Raw genomic sequence first — 20837 nt, forward strand, 5'->3', positions numbered from 1 at the left:
CTGCATTACAGGTTGAGACAGGAGAGATGCCTTTACGTATTAGGAGGGTCAAAATCATGCTGGCATATTGGATTAACTTGCAAGGGCATAGTGAGGTACATCCCACAAAGGCCATCTTACAAGACTGTTCAGAACATAATAAAACTAATTATTACAGTTTTGGATGGATAGGAAATGCAAAAGCACAAAATGCAAGTCTCAGTCAGCTCCAAGTAAGCCCCACTGTGGCAATATCAACAGGACCACTTTGGAATTTCAGAAAGCCATTTGTAGATATAAGCCTTCAACAAATGTTAAAAGAAAAATCTAAAGTAATACCACAGAGAATTACAGTTCAAAGATATATGGATCTCTACCAAGACAAAATATTCATATTTACAGATGGATCAAAGCAGCCAGAGACAGGCCGTACTGGGGCTGCTTTCTTCATTCCGCATTATGAAGTAGCAGTTAAAAAAAGAGCAACAGATCATTTATCAGTATACACGGTAGAGCTTTTGGCAATTTTATTGGCATTACAGTGGTTGGAAGGAAATAATCAGATGCAAAATGTAGCCATAGCTTCTGACAGCTTATCTGCCCTTTCTAGTATTCAATCTGGGGAAACTTCATGCAGGAAAGATATCATATATCAGATATATCACTTGCTATTAATACTGTATGATAGAGGGCTGGATGTCTTTTTCCTTTGGGTTCCTGCTCATGTAGGGGTGGAAGGAAATGAGATTGTAGATACTCTGGCAAAAGGATCAATAAAACATGAAATAGTTGATGTACAAGTACCATTATGTAGAGCAGAAGTTAAAACCATTATTAAGGGACATGTAAACAAAATATGGCAAGAATATTGGGACATAGCTGACACTGGACGGCATCTGTATAGTATACAAAAACAAGTAGGTATAAGTGTTAGGCAGAGCAGGAATCCAAAAGATAGTTACACATCTTAGAATAGGTCATGCTGGTCTAAATTTTACATTACATAGAATAGGAAAACACCCCACTGGTCTTTGCAATCACTGCAACTTACAAGAGACAGTAAAACACATTTTAATGGATTGTAAAAGATATGAAGAAGAAAGAAGGGAATTAGAAATACAAGTTGGAAAACAAAACATGACATTAGAAAATCTTCTAGGGAAAACAATGTCTGGGAAAATTTTCAGTCCTCTAATGTGTTATTTGGAAAGTACTGGGTTAAGTAAAAGAATTTGATATGAATATTTATTTATTTATTTATTTTTTTCTCATTAGTTTTAAGTCCTTCCTTTTTTGTCAAGCTGTTGCCCACACTCCAGTCCAGTAGGTGGCGGTAAATGCACCTTAAGTTGGTTTGCCATCCGCCAATAAAAATCAAAAGAAGAAGAAGAAGAAGACAGTGGATGTATCACAATGGCTTGTAGACACGCAGTCGTTCAAGCTTTCAGTTTGACCAAGAATTTGATCCGGATGAAGAAGTTGCAACTCAGCGGCTACAGCAGGACATCTCCGAATGGTTAGTTTAAAACATTATGTCTGGATACAGTAGTTTATTTGGTTTATGTATGCTGTTACAGTTATTATCATGTAGCTAATGCTAGCCTACATTGTTGGCTCTTCATGTTTCTCTGATTTGCTATCGTATATATATTATATATATATAATTATCAGCTATAGACACTAACCATCGCAACTAAATTAGTCCTCTGCCATTATTACAAATACCTTTTCGGATAGGTGCCGTTGTGGAAATTGTGCACAAATAAACAATAAACATCATTTATCGGTTTACATATTTTATATTTCATAAATCTTAAAAGTTTTTGCAATCTTTTTACAAGTACATCAAGCTCTGCAATCTGGAAATGTGGATATCGCGTGCGCCATAACAGCAGAACGGTTTCAAACAACAAAGAAATGTACAACACACACACATTTGATACTGTCCACCTTTACATTAGCGACAGTAACTGGGCTGTATTGGCCCACGCTGAAGAAACAGTCGTCGGTGAAATGTGTGGCGCAGACATACAAAACTATGGGAAGTTGTATCAGAGCATTACCAGAGAAAATAAAATTAACCCACTGTTTCTTCATAGGCTCGGATGAAGGAACTAAAAAAATACTAAGGTGTTCATTTGTACATCCAGACACTGAGCAACTACCATGATTCGCTCGTTTGCAAGCCATGATGTGTCTCTCGAGGAAAAAAAAAATACTGTGCTCGAATCTCACTGTAGTAGCTCATTTTCTCATGGGCGGGCAAAGCAGAGAAAGGGGAGGTAACCTTTCCCCTGATGACGACATATGGGGAAGATTCCAGATTGAGTCGTCTGAGCTTTCATTTTCTCAAACGCGAAGCAAAATACCCAGGGCTCGGTTTACACCCATTGCCTTTTCTAGCCACTGGGGGACCATATGCAGGCTAGGGGAACTCATATTAATGTTAAAAAACCTCATGAAGTGAAATTTTCATGCCATGGGACCTTTAATAATTCAAACATACAGAAAAATGTTTTTTATTTAAATTAGACAACATTCTTTGTGTACATTTACAATTTTAATGCATCTCTCTCCGTCTGTGTGACGCACACAATGATTCAGTCGCTGTTCTGACACTGTTGTGCTCATGTCTTTCAATTCATAACATTAACAGAGTAAATAAAATAAAGCTAAAATGTAAGTAATTCATTACAGAAAAGCATCTCTCAAGGCTCTGTATACTTCAAGCTAAGTCATTCTTCTTTTAGAGGTAAATATCTTGCAGTAAGTGTATCAAACAACGCAAGAACTGTGGATTAGTTGTTTGATTACCCCCCACTTACAAAATAATCATGGCCGCCATACTGAAGGGTTGTTCCAAATTGAAGTGCTCAAAACGTCTCAGGTTACGTATGTAACCATAGTTCCCTGAGAACCAGGGAACGAGACTCTGTGTTGAATACTCAATGGGGAACGTCACACGTGATCCGATGTCTGAAAGCCAACTATCCAACAACTCCAATCCCTATTGGCCGCCGACAGCCTATGACGTAATATAGCGCCTGGAGAAACAGTATCTATTGTCTTGAGGGACTGTTCTGCAGGCAGGAAACCCGAAGCATGGCAAGGAAACGCAGAGTCTCATTCCCTGGTTCTCAGGGAACTATGGTTACATACATAACCTGAGACGTTCCCTTTCGAAAGGGAACTCGCTCTGCGTTGAATACACAATGGGAAACAATATACCCATGCCGACATGCTTGAGGAGAGTGCATGCGAAATAATATGGCTGACAAAATGTTGAGCAGTTTCGAAGGAAACACTTACCAACTCACCCTTGGGTCACACCAGGCTGTCAGTGACAGCATTCCCTTTGGCCAACAGCCCAAGCTGAGCCTCAAGAAGGCCTTCCGCAGAAGGCCTACCAAGGCTGCTAAAGGCATCTGGAACCAACTTTTCCAAAGAGAAAGTGGTCCATTCAAGGGAATGTGGCCAGAGAACCAAAAGGAGCCCCGGCCAGTCACTAGAGGGGAACGAAGTCACCCCCAATGCCACCAGGAAGGCTGACCTGGTCTGTCATAGGACAAACTTACAGTAGGTGGCCATCCAAAGCGGTGTTTCTACCGCCGCGTCGCAAAGTGCATTTGCAGCTTTTGACCGCTGAGTGGCGCTTTAACCACATGTTATCCAACAAATGAATCAAAGCACATTTATCTTTATGCAAAATGTAAATTTTCTCACATATTAGGCCTATATTTATCACAAATACATTTTTTATTTATATTTTAAACTCCTTTAATAAAACAGCATGGATTTTTGACACGCACATACTTCGTTATTCGTTGCCTGTCCTTTATTTGACAGATAACTATAGGAAAAATATATCTGTTTGGACACTGATTAATAAATTGTTGCGTGTTTCATGAATTATATCCCTTTATTTTAGTAAAACGTGAGTCACTGAATAATTTCGCTCCCATTATTAAGGCGATTTAACTAAATAATTGAAACTAAAAAGAATGGACGGATTAATAAAACATCATAAAAAAACTGCAACTCCTGCAGCCGCATTTAAATGCAGGAGTGTATTCTATTCCTTAAAATATCAAATATAAAATTCAGAAACAACACATTCCAGCGGATAGATCACCTCTTATTTAACACAGACCTACGAATTTATTATCGAATTGACATATTTCTTTCTTTTTAGGTACAATTATTCGCTGAGTTTAAGTTCACTTTTGAGACGTTTCAGTTTCTCGCAGAGAGACAGCTGAAAGCTCACCCTGTTTTTATTTATTTTATTTTACTAAAGCACAAGGTTTTGTTGTTATCGTGAGCGCACACAAATAAAAGTAGACCATTTGTATTCTTGTACTAATCTGTAGGCTATCGCCAAAAATGACGGAAGGCCTGTTTTAGGTTGTTTCAGCTGTCATGTGGAGAAAATCCATCAGAACGCGCCGGCGCTTTCGTCGGCCAGAGGGATAACAATGTAATCAATTTAGTTTCATATTTATATTTAAATATTGGGCTACAGCCTAATATATATATATGCTGATTATGAAAAGGGAATAGCATGACGGAGACAGCGGGTCAGACATAAGTTCGACCACTTCATTAAGTTTTGTTTTATAGTAAGTCTTTCTTTAAAAGACTTACTATAAACATAATGTTTTAAACATGATGTTTTAAACACTTTCTCATTACTTTCACACTCAACCTGACCCCCAACTCATCACACACCCCACCACACGTCACTTTTCGGCGAAACCTACGCTCCCTCTCACCATCTCATCTATCCTCTTCGGTCTCATCCACACTTCCTCCCGCTAACCAATTCTCATCAATGGACACTAACACTGCTACTGACACTCTCTGCACCACTCTATCATCCTGCTTAGATGATTTCTGCCCCCTCTTAACCAGACCAGCCCGCGCCACCCCCTCTGCCCCCTGGCTCTCTGATGTTCTCCGTGAGCATCGGTCTAGACTCAGGGCTGCAGAGAGGAAGTGGCGCAAATCTAAAAATCCTACTGACCTTAGCTTATATCAGTCACTCCTTTCTTCTTTCTCTACTAATGTCACCAATGCTAAAACCTCCTACTATCACACTAAAATTAACAACTCAACTGACTCCCGAACACTTTTCAAAACCTTCTCTTCTCTTCTTTGCCCTCCTCCCCTCCCTCCCACATCAGTTCTTACAGCTGATGACTTTGCCACTTTCTTCACACATAAAATAACAACCATCAGCGGCCAATTCTCCACACCACACACTGACAAGAACATCTTAATTGAAAACACACAAATTCTCCCCTCCTTCTCCATGCTTTCTGAGGCAGATGTTTCCAAACTCATTCTTTCCAATCACCCTACTACCTGTCCGCTAGACCCTATCCCCACTCCTCTTCTTCAGGCCATCTCCTCCTCAATTCTACCTGCACTCACTCACATTATCAATTCCTCCCTTCACACTGGAACATTTCCCACAGCTTTTAAGCAGGCTAGGATTACCCCACTGCTTAAGAAACCCACTCTGAATCCAGCTCTTTTAGAAAACTACAGACCAGTATCCCTTCTTCCTTTCATTGCTAAGACACTTGAGAGAGTTGTATTCAACCAACTGTCTACTTATCTCTCACAGAACAACCTCCTTGACAACCACCAGTCTGGTTTCAAGAGTGGCCACTCTACTGAGACTGCCCTGCTCTCAGTCACTGAAGCCCTGAGACTGGCACGAGCATCTTCAAAATCATCAGTACTCATCTTGCTGGACCTGTCTGCTGCCTTTGACACAGTGAACCACCAGATCCTCCTGTCTACACTCATGTCGAAGGGCATCACGGGAACCGCGCTCCAGTGGTTCGAGTCTTACCTCTCAGGTAGGTCCTTCAGGGTATCTTGGAGAGGTGAGGTGTCCAAGTCACATCATCTTGCTACTGGGGTACCTCAGGGCTCTGTGCTTGGTCCACTTCTCTTCTCCATCTACACGTCATCACTAGGATCGGTCATTCAGGATCATGGTTTCTCCTACCACTGTTATGCTGATGACACACAACTCTACCTCTCATTCCAACCAGATGATCCGACGGTTGCTGGTCGCATCACAGCCTGCCTGACAGCCATTTCTGCCTGGATGAAGGACCACCACCTCCAACTCAACCTTGCAAAAACGGAACTGCTTGTGATCGGTGCAAACCCAACACTTCATCACAACCTTTCAGTTCAACTTGGGTCTTCAACCATCACTCCTTCCAGGACAGCCAGAAACCTTGGAGTGGTGATGGATGATGGTCTAACCTTCACAGATCATGTTGCAGCAACGACCCGGTCCTGCAGATTCGCCTTGTACAACATCAGGAAGATTAGACCCTTCCTATCTGAACATTCCACACAAATTCTTGTCCAAGCTCTTGTTCTGTCCAGACTGGACTACTGTAATGCTCTCTTGGCTGGCCTTCCAGCATGCACTATCAAGCCTCTACAACTGATCCAAAATGCTGCAGCAAGACTGGTCTTCAACGAACCGAAGAGAGCGCACGTCACTCCTCTCTTCATCAGTCTGCACTGGCTGCCAGTAGCTGCTCGCATCCAATTCAAGGCTCTGATGTTTGCTTACAGAACGACAGCTGGCTCTGCACCGCTATACCTTAACTCACTACTTCAGACTTACGCGCCCTCCAGAAACCTGCGTTCTGCAAGTGAACGGCGCCTTGTGGTGCCATCACATAGGGGCACAAAATCACTCTCACGGACCTTCTCCAGGACTGTTCCTGGCTGGTGGAATGACCTACCACGCTCTATCCGAGCAGCCGAGTCTCTAGCCATTTTCAAAAAAATGCTAAAGACGTATCTTTTTCGTCAGCACTTGACCCAGTAGTAGTAGCACTTACCTTGACTAATATTCTTCTCCTATCTGTGTATTTATTTATTTAAAAAAAAAAAAAAATTTTCGCTATGAGCACTTTACTGACATAACTGTGACTTCACTCAGCACTTACATACTGTTGTTCTCATGTTGATTTAATTGATTCTACTACTCTCATTTGTAAGTCGCTTTGGATAAAAGCGTCTGCTAAATGACTAAATGTAAATGTCTAAATGTAACATTTTGTTATTCAACAAGTGCTAGGCTATTAAGATAAAAAGTTTGTGCTATAGTTTGCGCCTAATCTGACTCTTCACAATGGACTATACAATGCATAAAAATATTTTATAGGCCTAATTGTATTTTGACTGCAGTTAAGAGCAAAATGACGAGAACATGTTTAACATTGGAAGTTTAAGATTCTTTATTAAATATTATTTTATGCAAAACATAGGCATCTGTACATTGTACTTCTATGACATCATAACATAAATCATTAAATTCAGATGAACCGTACAAACCCAATCTTGTTTTTTGCTATTTATTTAGACCTATTTATTTATATCAGCAGATCTGTGTTGATTCAGTTCATTTCAATAACTGCTGATGTTACAAACTGTGGTTAAGCTGTAAAGCAGCTCGAAAGAATTGACCAAGATATGTAACATTATGGCTCCGTATTATTAGAACAATAACTGTACAGAATCTGCCATCCAATTTTCCTTAAAGACAAAGAAATAAAATAAAAATGTTAAAGAAAAACAAACAAAAACAACAAACCGATTGTGTTCCATTTATATATCAATGTATAATTTTTACATTATCTTGTGTGTAAAAAGCACTCACCCAACCTAACAGTGCTTGACAAGTTTGAGATGGGGGAAGGGCACTTTGTTTAAAATGTTTGTCACCAAAGCCATTAATCCAGAGGGCGGGAGACTCAAAATATTAGCCTAAGCTATGCGTGTGACAGACCTTTTTGCAATCTTAGTGCTTTTTGTTAATTTTAACATCCTGATCTGATCATATGAAATAAGCTGACGAAATACACAATTGTTCGACTCTGTTATGAGTATTTTTTTGAGTAAGTTATGAGTAAGTTTCTTTATTTGTTTGTGTTATGGGGATTTGCAGAATTTCCGAATGGGATCGACCCTCCCCCCGCACGTTTGCCAGCGTCTGCTGCTGCCGAGCAGAGTATGTGCGAAATTTTGACTGGAGCGAGGAGGGATTTTGTAAAAGTCGGAGCGTCGTGTTTTGTTTGTTTGTTTGTTTTTTAAATCTGCAAGAAATGTTATGAGTTTGGCATGTGGTAGGAAAACAAAGTTTGCACAATAAGCCACTACGCAAATGTGTGTCTAAGTAGACCAGCTAAAATATATTGTTCGACCAAAAACATCTTATCAATTATTTAAGTAATAAAGACATGTAATAAAGTAATATATAAATTTAATTAAAACAGATAGACGTATATTGCTTCAACCTTATTCAAAGGCCGCGGAAACATGGTTTCGTTTCCATTCCACACCCGACGTCCTTGGTTTTCTTCCTATTTATTAAATATAGGCAATTGGCTGATGAAACATTGATTGAAATTAAGATACAATTTCTACAAAACGAAATTCACTTTAAAGAAAGACTTAATGAAGCAAACAAAACAAACAAAACTTAATGAAGTGGTCAAACTTATGTCTGACCCGCTGCATTTGTCTCCCGACATTGCGCATCCGTCATGCTATTCCCTTTTCATAATGAACATAGGTGGAATTTATTCATTTAAAACTAATAGGCAATAGTCCAATATTTAAATATAAATATGAAACTAAATTGGTTACATTTTTATCCCTCTGGCCGACGAAAGCGCCGGCGCGTTCTGGTGGATTTTTTCCTCATGACAGCTGAAACAAAAACAGGCCTTCCGTCATTTTTGGCGATAGCTTACAGATTGATGCAAGACTACGAATGGTCTACTTTTATTTGTGTACGCTCACAATAACAACAAAACCTTGTACTTTTGAATAATAAAATAAAATAAAAAACAGGGTGCGCTTTCAGCTGTCTCTCTGCGAGAATCTGAAACGTCTCAAAAGTGAACTTAAACTCCGCGAATAATTGTACCTAAAAAGAAAGAAATATCTCAATTCGATAAGATATAGGTCTGTGTTAAATAAGAGGCGATCTATCCGCTGGAACGTGTTGTTTCTGAAATCATGGCCGGTGTTGCTGCCGTTATCAGTTCTCTTGACGCTCGTGCACACGAGCAGTTTTCACACAGACAATCGAGCGTTTCGGTCTGGTAAAAGCACAAAACAAAATGCACACAACGTGTCCTTGCTCTTGATGTACAATCACAGATGAACACCTTTGGTTTTAATGAGTAAATTTGCCTAAATATTTATTCCTGCCGGTATTTTAGTCTGCGATATCAAAATCACTAAACATTACATAGCATATATAATAGCCAAAAAAAAAAAAAAATAATAATAATTATAATCAAGGACAATTAAAAAAATCAAGAACAATAGCAGTTAATAAGAATTATTGCTCTTAATGCGGTCTTAATGCTGGACCGTTCTCATTTCGCTCCGCATATGGAACTTGAAGGATTTTTTTTTTTTTTTTTTGCCAAGAGCAAACCAGAATGAAAATATTACATTTATAATCCGTGTGTGTGTGCTCCTAATATATATACATGCCTAATGACTGTTTAATGACAATAGCATGCAGTACGACTTTGTGTAAAGGTCTTTCTTTTAATTTTTGATGCATAGAGTAGCCTAAGACTATCCCACGTTTTGAAATTAACTCTCACTTTAAATTTTCTAATGGTTTTTAAGGATGTTAAAAGGTTATATTATAATGTTATTGTTGTTTTACTTTGTCCTTTCATCTCCGTTTACAAACCGACATTTTATTATTACAGTCACTTTCCAATCCGTCCCTTTGCGCCACCTGGCGGTAGTTTTTTACACGCGACTGAATTTCAGTTAACGCAACGGCCCTGCGGCGGTATGCGTGGCGGTAATACCCATTTTGGTTGTCCACCTACTGTAGTCTTGGCCAACCCTGTCTGAGTACAGAATCTCCATAACGCATTCTTGATAGAAGAGAGCAGGTAAGAGTGACTGCAGAAAGGCAGGAGCAACTCAGACCCACGCGTAGAGACGGGCATCCTGGAGAGCAGAACTCAGCTGAGTGCTATGAACCCTCATATTGAGAGGTGTATAATCCACTCATCCTAGGATCTACTCGGTGCTTAATTAACGCACTGAGGAGGCTGTGCGCTAAACACCTGTTCATACAGGGGAGCACAAACCAGCCTAGGGCTGAACCTTAGGAGGAGGCCTGATTAAGGCCTACCACCATGATCAGCTTAGGGAACTAAGCACTATTACAAACATAACCATAATAGGGAAGTGCAAAGCTCACCTACCTGACACAATCCAACGAGCAATGTACTCAGTAAAAGCACCTTTTCACTCTTTAAAGCAAGAGGAGTATAGCGTACACCAACACATATTAAGGAAGACCTGGAAGGGCCTAGGTGCTAGGTGGTTCTTAGCTCAACTAGAGTAGGAATCAGACTCAGGAAGGCAGATGTAGATTAAACCAAACTTCATTAAGGTTTCACTACCATAATCAACCTGAGGGGTCAGCCACTCAAAATACTGGGTAAAAGCACCCTGTTACTCTCAGAGTGAGAGGAGTACAAAACTGAATTCCACATGTTACACCGGAGGACGAGGTAGGCCTGCCTTGGTAAACACGTGGCATCAGCAAGTGGCTACCATAACTATACCACCCAAGAGGCCGTGTATTAGAAATTTCTAAAGAGGGAATACATGAAACGCTCCCAAACATTGTGAACAGGCTTGTTTAGGGCCTATCCGTTGGCGATAGGGCGTGGCCGATGGTGGCATGGTTTCCCAGGCATCCTGTCAACAAGTCAACTAAAAAAGGAGGCCTTGAGGGGCCTACCATTCCAGCAACAAGTGGCGTTCAGCCTGTTTGCAAATTAAAAACACAAATTGTGCCAGCATGTGGACTAAAAAGGAGGCCTGAAGGAGCCTGCCGATTCAATGACACGTGGCTCCAGCTCGTGAATTTAAAAGGGGACCAAGCTACAGGGAACCAGCTCTAACCCAACATAACTATGGGAAGCTAACTGCGACCTGCGCTAGGCTACACATTCCAACAGGCAATGTACCCTAAACATGTGACTAAAGGGAATCAAACAAAGCCAACATGGTCTAAGGGAGGCTATAAGGCCTACTACCTCAAACAGACATGTGGCAGGGCCTGTGGCAGTGTAAATATGTGAGCAAACTATGATCAGTTAAACAGCATTGTAGAAAACAACTGCTAACTAGAAGGAGGCTAAATATCATAAAGCCTACAATCCGAGTTATATGCAATACAGCTGCTAACAAGATCACCAAGGAGGGAGCTAAATAGATACCAACTTTCCACAAAAAGTGGTTCTAACTACCCTGAGTATGCAATCCAACAGGTGAATCACTTCAATCCAACTGGGGAATATATAGTCATGCACATCCTGATATTGCTGAGTTAGATGCGTTCCTGGGTCAACATATTTTGTTGATCCTGGAACAACATTCTAGTCTGAAAATTTAGTCTTAACCCTATTCCTACCCCTAAACCTAACCCTACCCATAAGTTATCCCAAAAATCAGAGGGAAATGATAGATGAATAACACTGATGTAGAAGCACCAATTCATGATTTTAAGCCTAAACTTGACATAATCTGTAAACTATAATCTGTAAACAACAAAAATGTTGACCCAGGAACATGTTGAACTCAGCAATATCAGGTTATGCCCTATGCGTACCTATTTCTATGACGTTTATTTCTGCACTGAAGAAAGCCCTGTGATCTGTGTACATTTTGATCATTTCATTTCCTATTTGGAATGGAATGATGAGAAATGAAAAGATGGCTCTTTTATTCGGTTTTTGTTTAATTTAACCCTTTCAAGCATGAGTGTGTTTTGTTGTTTAAAAACATTTATAAATTATCTTTATCTTGATTCATAATGTGGGCGCCGCCATCTTAGTTTGCCCCGCAGTTCACAGAATACAGAATGTGAATTCATCAGTTTCTTCCGAATACATATAAAAGTAAGTGGCTGGTGAACTGGAAGAATAAAAGAGTAAACTTTATAGTTACTTAGGCCCATTGTGTGTGTCTGATATGAATAAATGTCGGCAAATTATATTTGAATGGATTGTTATTGCTGCTTCCACTGATGTCTGACATCAGTGTGTATTTTGCAAACTCTAAATGTGTTGTTTTACTGGTGCTTATGCGTATTTAAATGTCTGAAACCTTAAAAAACATTATGTGGATGAAAACACTGCAAATGACAAGTGCTGAGCGTGTCCGTCTCGCAGCCAAAGCGCAAAAGCACAGTTTGAATCTGGCAGTTATGTGACCTCGCTGAACATACTAAATCCCATATGTGGGACCGTACGGCTCAAAGGGTTAATAAATGGAAAATGAGATTTTGGCCTGATTTCTCATTTTTCAGTTGTGATTTATAAATCAGTTTATGGCTTTCATATTTCATTCGCACATGTGGGAGGTGCCGAAACGCCCCTTTCATCTGATCCGTCTTCAAACCGCGCCGTCTTCAGGACGGCCTTATTTCTGCCAAGTAGAATAAGAGTCGGTACGGCATTGTTAAATCAACCAACTTTATAACCTTTTGAAATGAAAAAAAGTTTATATGAATAAAAGTAAAATGTTTATGATGAATGGGCATAAATCCGTAAAAATCAATCATGACCATGATATCATGTCCATAACATGTCCACTTTTTTTAAACTTATGTAATATCACTCACTTATATGGTGATTTTATGTGTTTGCATTGGTGATAATTTACATCTAATTTCTTAATTTTGTTCATGGAGATAACATGGACAGTGTGTCATGATGTAGTTTGCTGACATCTACCAGAAAACAAACATTAAAAATTAAAATAACTAGAAATTTTGAGAACAGCCACTAGTTGGCTGAAGAGCATCACTCATTTTGCACATATCTATTTTTATAGGTATCTTTTAAAAAGTTTTTGTCTAGATTTGTGTTTAGACATTATAACAATATATGATCACTGAAGTATTTTTTATTTTTTATATTTTGCAATTATGTCACAAATACAGTCAAACCTGAACATGGTGTTGTGTGTGTGTTTGTTCTCTATTGTGGATGTGTTATGGTGTCACTCCTTCACTTCTGTGTGTGTTCTGCATTGTAGCTGATTATTTGTTTGACAAAATATGTAACAAAGAACATTTTTATAATCTCCATTTCAAATCAAGAATCATGCATTGTTGTTACGATAAAATAATGTTTTGCTCATCACATCGACCAATTCATACAAGATCAGATCAGCCTCAAAAAATATATATATATTTACAAAATAAAATTCATAAATGCACAGCACAATACTACGGAGCCCCTAAAGGGACATAGTGGTGGAAAAAATTTGGGATGAGATGAAAATTATTATTATTTTTTTTACTTTTCCATCGCAAAACATTTGCATTTCCCAAAACCTGTTGTGAGATCTGACAAACACTTCCTGTTTGATTTCCCACTGGCAGTGGTTCAGAAATCTCAGTGTGTTCAGTCCGTGTATCTTTTGGTCATTTGTTTTTTGATTTAATATTGAAATTGGAAAATGTAAAAAAACGTATCAGTTACGACTGTAACCTTTGTTCCATGAAGAGGGAACGGGACATTGCATAGAAAATGACGCTGTGGAAACCCTCTGCGTGATTGCGTCGTGAAGAAACGAAACTGGTGCCGCGTTCGTTCCGTAAGTAGAATAGGAAAGGCGTGGGACACACAGCATAAGCGGTTTGAAGAATGCGGAAACCGGAAGTACGTGTTCCCAGCAAACACAGTACGTTGTGACGACGTCGTCAGTTAGTCGTCATTTGGTCAGCGTGCCATTACTTTATTACAGCATTGTGAGGATGTCGTGGTAATGTTCCATTTTTTAGAATCTTAGCTAACGTTCCAGAAACGTTGCGGGCACGTCCTCAAAAGACCATGGAGAACGTTGTAGCGACGTGGTCCATTGGTCTCCTGATAACTTTCCAGATATGTAACTTTTTGTGTTCAAAATTTACAAAAATTATTCAATGGGAATGTACAACATGAATACATTTTCCAAACCATGTTTTTGTCTTACCCTGAATCATTATGGTACACCTATAATAAGTGTTTATATTCGGACTATTTTAGACCAGTCTGGTAGGAACTGCTGCGGAGTAGCACAGTACCTGGTACCCAGTAACTCGTCATAGACATAAACAGCTTTTATTCATCGTTTTTGCCCATGTGACACTAAATATCACTTGTGATGAGTAATGTTAGTGCAGTGTTTTTGGTTTTCTAAAGTTATTTCATAAATAAATTCGGTAACGCTTTAGATTACAGCCAGGAAAGTACTGCGTAATTACAACAAATTTACAGCATAGCTTTCGATAATTATAGTCTAACTATACAGTAAGTACGTGTAAGTATAGGGGAACAATATGTAATATGTAAAGGAATAAAGGAGTAACAACAAGGAAAATATCAAATTATTTATACTGTAAGTATTTTATAACTAAGGGGTACTTTCACTGTTATTATAATAGACAGCAATCTTACGTTTGGGAGCAATTTAGCGAAAAAGTGCACTGATTAAGTTGTTTCAAGGCAAGTAAAAAGAACTATTGTAATCTTTTTAATACATGGGGAAATATGCTTTTGTTTCATGTAGTTACAGGGTAAGTATGACATTACGGGCCGTAAATTAAAGTGGAGCTTGTTACCCTCTTGTTTCATGTAGTTACAGGGTAGGAATGACATTACGGGCCGTAAATTAAAGTGGAGCTTGTTACCCTCTTGTTTCATGTAGTTACAGGGTAGGAATGACATTACGGGCCGTAAATTAAAGTGGAGCTTGTTACCCTCTTGTTTCATGTAGTTACAGGGTAAATATGACATTACGGGCCGTAAATTAAAGCGGAGCTCGTTACCCTCTTGTTTCATGTAGTTACAGGGTAAATATGACATTACGGGCCGTAAATTAAAGTGGAGCTTGTTACCCTCTTGTTTCATGTAGTTACAGGGTAGGAATGACATTACGGGCCGTAAATTAAAGTGGAGCTTGTTACCCTCTTGTTTCATGTAGTTACAGGGTAAGTATGACATTACGGGCCGTAAATTAAAGTGGAGCTTGTTACCCTCTTGTTTCATGTAGTTACAGGGTAAATATGACATTACGGGCCGTAAATTAAAGCGGAGCTCGTTACCCTCTTGTTTCATGAAGTTACAGGGTAGGAATGACATTACGGGCCGTAAATTAAAGTGGAGCTCGTTACCCTCTTGTTTCATGAAGTTACAGGGTAAGTATGACATTACGGGCCGTAAATTAAAGTGGAGCTTGTTACCCTCTTGTTTCATGAAGTTACAGGGTAGGAATGACATTACGGGCCGTAAATTAAAGTGGAGCTTGTTACGCTCTTGTTTCATGTAGTTACAGGGTAAGCGATTAAAAAAACACAAACAGTCATAACACTTGGAAACCTTTATTTGAAAAACAACTTATTTCAAAACAGATTTAAAGTTACAACACTTCTTATTCGTTTCTCTTGCTTGGCTACCTCCTCCTCTTGTTCCTCTTTTTCTTTCTTTCCACTGATGAATCTTAAGAGGAAATCCCATTTGCTATTCTGTATTTTTTTTTAAATACAGTACACCCGGAAATGTGCTCTCCGTTTACTCATCTTTTACCCTCATGCCATCTGAGATGTATATGACTTTCCTTCTTAAGATGAACACAAAAAGGTTTTTAGGAAAAATAAATCATCTGGGAATTTTTTATATTGCAAGCTCACGTGTTCCTAAAAGTCGAAGCATCAAACCGTAATAAATACAGTAATCCATATGACCCCAATGGATGAATCAATGTCTTCTGAAGTGAAATGACACGTATTTGTCAGAAAAATATCAAATATTTTAATATTTTTAAAACTTTCGACCAACTGTCTCCTGCGCGTGCATGCGAGGGTTGAGAGTTCATGCTTGACGTAACTTGAAGCGTGACGTAAGCGTGCCGAGAAACTCACGCAGATGTTGGATGCCGTCAGATTTCTTTTTAAATTATTTTTTTATTAATGCTCACAACAAAATACACAGAATAACAGATAATGAGAATGAGAAACAAACAAGACCGAATAACAAAGACGGCAGTTCTCGCTCGAGTTTCACACGAATCTCCCGCGAGAACGACACGAAACATTCACGTTGCTCATTACAATGTGCTTTGTTGAACGCGAAGTCGACTCTCATGCAGGCGCTGGTGACAGTTGGTCGAAGCGAAAAGATGAATAGCCTAAACCATGAGAAAATTTCGGGGTGTACTGTATTTTCTTATAATACAGAATAGCAATGGGATTCCTTCTTAAGGTCAGTTGAGAAACAAGAGGAGGAGGAAGCCAAGCGAGAAACAACCACCAAAAAACGGACAAAACGTGTTACTTTCTGTCAGGACTTTAGAGTTTGAAATGTAAAGTTTATTTAAAAAAATAATAATAAGTGTTGTAGACTTTTTAATAAAGTTGTTTTTCAAATAAAGGTTCAGAGTCAGTGATATCATATTGTTTGTATTTTATTAATCACTTACCCTGTAACTACATGAAACAAGAGGGTAACAAGATCCACTTTAATTTACAGCCCGTAATGTCATACTTACCCTGTAACTACATAAAAAAACAAAAGCATATTTCCCCATGTATTAAAAAAGATTGCAATAGTTCTGTCGACTTGCCTTGAAACAACTTAATCAGTCCACCTTCTCGCTAAACTGCTCCCAAACGTAAGATTGCTGTCTATCATAACAGTGAAGTACCCCATTAAAAGTTAGTTATAAATAGTTATAAAATAATTACAGAATAAATAATTTGTTATTTTCCTGGTTGTTACCCCTTTATTCCCAATACTTTACATATTGTTCCCCTATATTACACGTACTTACTGAATAGTTACACTATAATTATTGAAAGTTACGCTGTAAATTCGTTGTAATTACGCAGTACTTTCCATCTGTAATCTAACTAATCTAACTAAAGCGCTACTAATATATATATTACACACACACACATATGTTAATGAAGTCAAATAATAGTATGTGAGAGAGTCAGGTTTAATATCATTGTGTTCCTATTGGTCAGTTTTAGAGGAGCTCAGCTTAGCCTGACAGTTAGCCTGCTCCAGACCAGGCTAGTTTCCCAGCATAAGTTGCCAGAGTAACTGAGTTTGAACTAATTTAAGTTTGTTTTATGAAACAGAATTCACTGACAACAAGTCTGACTAAGTAAAATAAGCCTGGCTTGTTTTCTATTCTTGTTTTTGCCTCATTTTTCCAATATCACTTAGGTAAGACTAAATGGATTCAAAGTGATTTCAATCATGGGTCATTTGTTTCAGGTCTGCTTGATCATTTTGTTGTCCTGGATGTGAGAACATGGTCAAAAGGTGTGTCAATCAGCATCCAGTCATAAAAGAAGCATTCTCGTTAAAAGGCTCAGGAGGACAAACAGGTAATTCACAGGGTTGAATTTCACAATTCAATTACTCACAGAGAAAAAGAGATGTTAATAATTCTGAATTTGAGGGGTCAGCAATTTTACTGTTTGATACATTTACACTTTTCATTTAATTCAGAATGACATCATTGTGATTGATGAATCTGAATATAGGTGATGTGTACATTTATTTAGAAATCGGATTTGATATTTTAAAATGCATTGTCTGTCCAAAATTACAGACTTTCCCACTGTTGGTGCATATTAACCATCATCCTGTCATTGCTTCTTTACTGTTTCAAAAAGCAGACTTTATATTTATCATTCCAGGTCCTGATTAGGAGACGCAGAGAACATGAAGCTATGTGCCGTGCTGCTTATATTTATCAAGCAGTAAAAATGCTCAAAACTAAACAGAAGCATTTTGAAATTTTATGACAACTGTCATTTATTACACTGCATTCATTCAACAACGTCTCGGTTACAAAGGTTACAAAGGTAACCCTCGTTCCCTGAAGGAGGGAACGGAGACGTACGTCGGACAGACCGACGAATAGGAATCTCGCTAGAGAGGCCAATCTACTTCGAGTGTAACTAAAACGAGCCAATGCACATTGGCATGCAATCATATGCATCAGCTGCTCGCCTCGCAGCGCGGGTATATAATGAGCAGCAGGTGCGTTGCATCTTCAGGTTTTCGCTGAGGAGCCGAACCGGATAGGCGGCAGCATCAGCGGGGTACAGCGACTGTGGCGACGGGACGCATGTCTCTGTTCCCTCCTTCAGGGAACGAGGGTTACCTTTGTAACCGAGACGTTCCCATTCAGTCGGTCACGTTCGACGTACGTCGGACAGACCGACGAATAGGAATCCCTACCAAAGCGCCACAGGAGCTGCCCCCTTCCAGCGCTCTGTTGTAAGCCACCTGAACCCCCTTGCCTGAGGATGGTGGGACAGGGCTAACACAGAGAGAGTCGATCACTGCTGTTCCCCAATACCCATTCAGTGAGACTATTGGATAACGCTGGGAAAGCGTACCCTTCGCTGGGAAAGGAACGCTGCGGAAGCCACATCCTTCCCCGAAGGAGTTATGTGGAGAAGTACATATGGACTAACCCTGTAGGGCTGTGCTACATATGGAAGAGCTGGGGTGACTCCAACCCGATGAAGGGTAGGTTCTCCCAGAGGGAAAGACACGGGCTTCGTTTAGGAGCAACCGTGGAACCAACCATATGGGATCCCCGTAGGGTCACACATATGGAACCCAGCCTAAACCCGGTTCTCAAGGATACAACGGAGTATAGGCCTGGCGCCAGACGCTCCGCCACGTCGGCTGCCAAAGGGATATCGGAGGACTCGACAGGGTCTGCCTTGTAGGGACTCTCTGGAGAAAAGAAGCGCATGTAGCGCAGCAAGCCGACACTAAGCCGGGGCCTCTCCGTGCCTCTGACCTGTGGCGAGAACATGGGAGGAGACCGGCTCGACACGAAGGCTATAGTATCTAGCGAACGTGTTAGGTGTCGCCCAGCCCGCAGCTCTACAAATGTCTGTCAGCGAGGCGCCACGAGCCAGCGCCCAGGAGGATGCGACACCTCTCGTGGAGTGAGCATGCAACCTGAGCGGGCAGGGCACGCCCTGAGCTTGGTAAGCCAGGGCGATGGCATCCACTATCCAGTGGGCCATCCTCTGCTTGGAGACAGCCTTTCCCTTCTGCTGGCCTCCATAACAGACAAGAGCTGGTCTGAGGTCCTGAGGCTTTAGGTTCTGTCTATGTACAGTCGCAAAGCGCGGACTGGACAGAGTAAAGCCAGGGCTGGGTCTGCCTCCTCCGAGGGCAGCGCTTGCAGGCTCACCACCTGGTCCCTGAAGGGAGTGGTAGGAACCTTGGGCACATAGCCAGGCCGGGGTCTTAGTACCACATGGCTATCACCCGGCCCGAACTCCAGGCACGATTCGTCGACCGAAAATGACTGCAGGTCCCCTACCCTCTTGATGGAGGCCAATGCCCCCAGCAGCAAAGTCTTCATAGACAGAATCTTTAAGTCTGCTGACAGCAAAGGCTCAAAGGGAGCAATCTGAAGTGCTCTCAGCACCAGAGTGAGGTCCCAAGAGGGTATGGAGAGGGGACGAGAAGGATTTAACCGTCTCGCCCCCCTAAGGAACCTGATGACCAGGTCATGCTGACCAACAGATTTGCCATCTAAGTGGTCGTGGTAAGCGGATATAGCAGCAGTATGGACTTTGAGGGTGGAGGGGGGACAGCCTACGCTCCAACCCTACTGCAAGAAGGAAAGCACGACTCTGATCGAGCATCTTCAGGGGTCTTCCCGGCGAGAAGAGCACCACTCGACGAACAGGTTCCACTTTGAGGCGTAAGCACGTCTCGTAGACAGTGCACGTGCCGAAGTGATGGTGTTAAGTACCTCAGGGGGTAAGTCACCTAGAACCTCCGCATCCCGTCCAAGGGACCAGACATGGAGTTTCCAGAGGTCTGGACGCGGGTGCCAAAGAGTGCCCCGTCTCTGAGAAAGAAGGTCTTTCCTCAGAGGGATGGGCCAGGGAAGGGCTGTCGCGAGGAGTGAGAGTTCTGGGAACCAGGTCCGGTTGGGCCAGTAAGGCGCAACTAACAAGACCTGCTCCTCGTCCTCCCTGACTTTGCACAGGGTCTGTGCAAGTAGGCTCACTGGGGGAAACGCATATTTGCGCAGGCCCCGGGGCCAGCTGTGAGCCAGTGCATCTGTCCCGAATGTCCCCTCGGTCAGAGAGTAAAACAACTGGCAGTGGGAGGTTTCTGGTGAGGCAAACAGGTCTACCTGAGCCTCTCCGAATTCTCTCCAGATCAGCTGAACCACCTGGGGGTGGAGTCGCCACTCTCCTGGCAGCGCAGCTCGTGATAGCTCGTCGGCCACACGGTTGAGCACACCGGGGACATGAATGGCGCGAAGCGACCTCAGAAGCTTCCGACTCCACAGGAGGAGATGGGGGGCGAGTTGCGACATGCGACGGGAGCGTAGACCACCTTGACGGTTGATGTACGCAACGGTCGCAGTGTCCGTACGGACCAGTACATGCTTGCCCCGTAGCAGGCCTTTGAGGCGGCTCAGAGCAAGGCGTACTGCCAGCAACTCGAGGCAGTTGATGTGCCAATGCAGATGGGGTCCCGTCCAAACCCCTGACACTGCATGCCCGTTGTACGTGGCACCCCAGCCGGTGGCAGAAGCATCTGTGAACACCACAGCATGCCGGGACACCTGTTCTAGGGGCACTCCTGCCCGAAGAAACAAGGGGTCCGACCACGGACTGAAGGTTCGGCGGCACTCCTGAGTGATTGGCACCCGGAATGTGCCGCGCTGCCACGCCCATCTCGGGACTCGGCCGTGAAGCCAGTGCTGAAGTG

The 20837-nt window shown here is 41.4% G+C and overlaps 3 protein-coding genes across 4 annotated transcripts in view; 2 read left to right on the plus strand and 1 right to left on the minus strand.

Moving 5' to 3' along the window:
- Window positions 1-20837, plus strand: part of LOC137005779 (gastrula zinc finger protein XlCGF57.1-like) — a 576742-nt gene that overhangs the window by 314640 nt on the left and 241265 nt on the right. The window lies entirely within an intron of this gene.
- Window positions 1-20837, minus strand: part of LOC137014297 (E3 ubiquitin/ISG15 ligase TRIM25-like) — a 50239-nt gene that overhangs the window by 6209 nt on the left and 23193 nt on the right. The window lies entirely within an intron of this gene.
- Window positions 5744-6867, plus strand: LOC137007581 (uncharacterized; the record flags this gene model as incomplete). Its single annotated transcript, XM_067369129.1, has 2 exons — window positions 5744-5873; window positions 6045-6867. Coding segments are annotated over 2 exons (930 nt in total), but the record flags the coding sequence as incomplete, so codon positions are not given.

The sequence above is a fragment of the Chanodichthys erythropterus genome, chromosome 3 (assembly GCF_024489055.1).
Source record: "Chanodichthys erythropterus isolate Z2021 chromosome 3, ASM2448905v1, whole genome shotgun sequence".
Classification (NCBI taxonomy): domain Eukaryota; kingdom Metazoa; phylum Chordata; class Actinopteri; order Cypriniformes; family Xenocyprididae; genus Chanodichthys; species Chanodichthys erythropterus.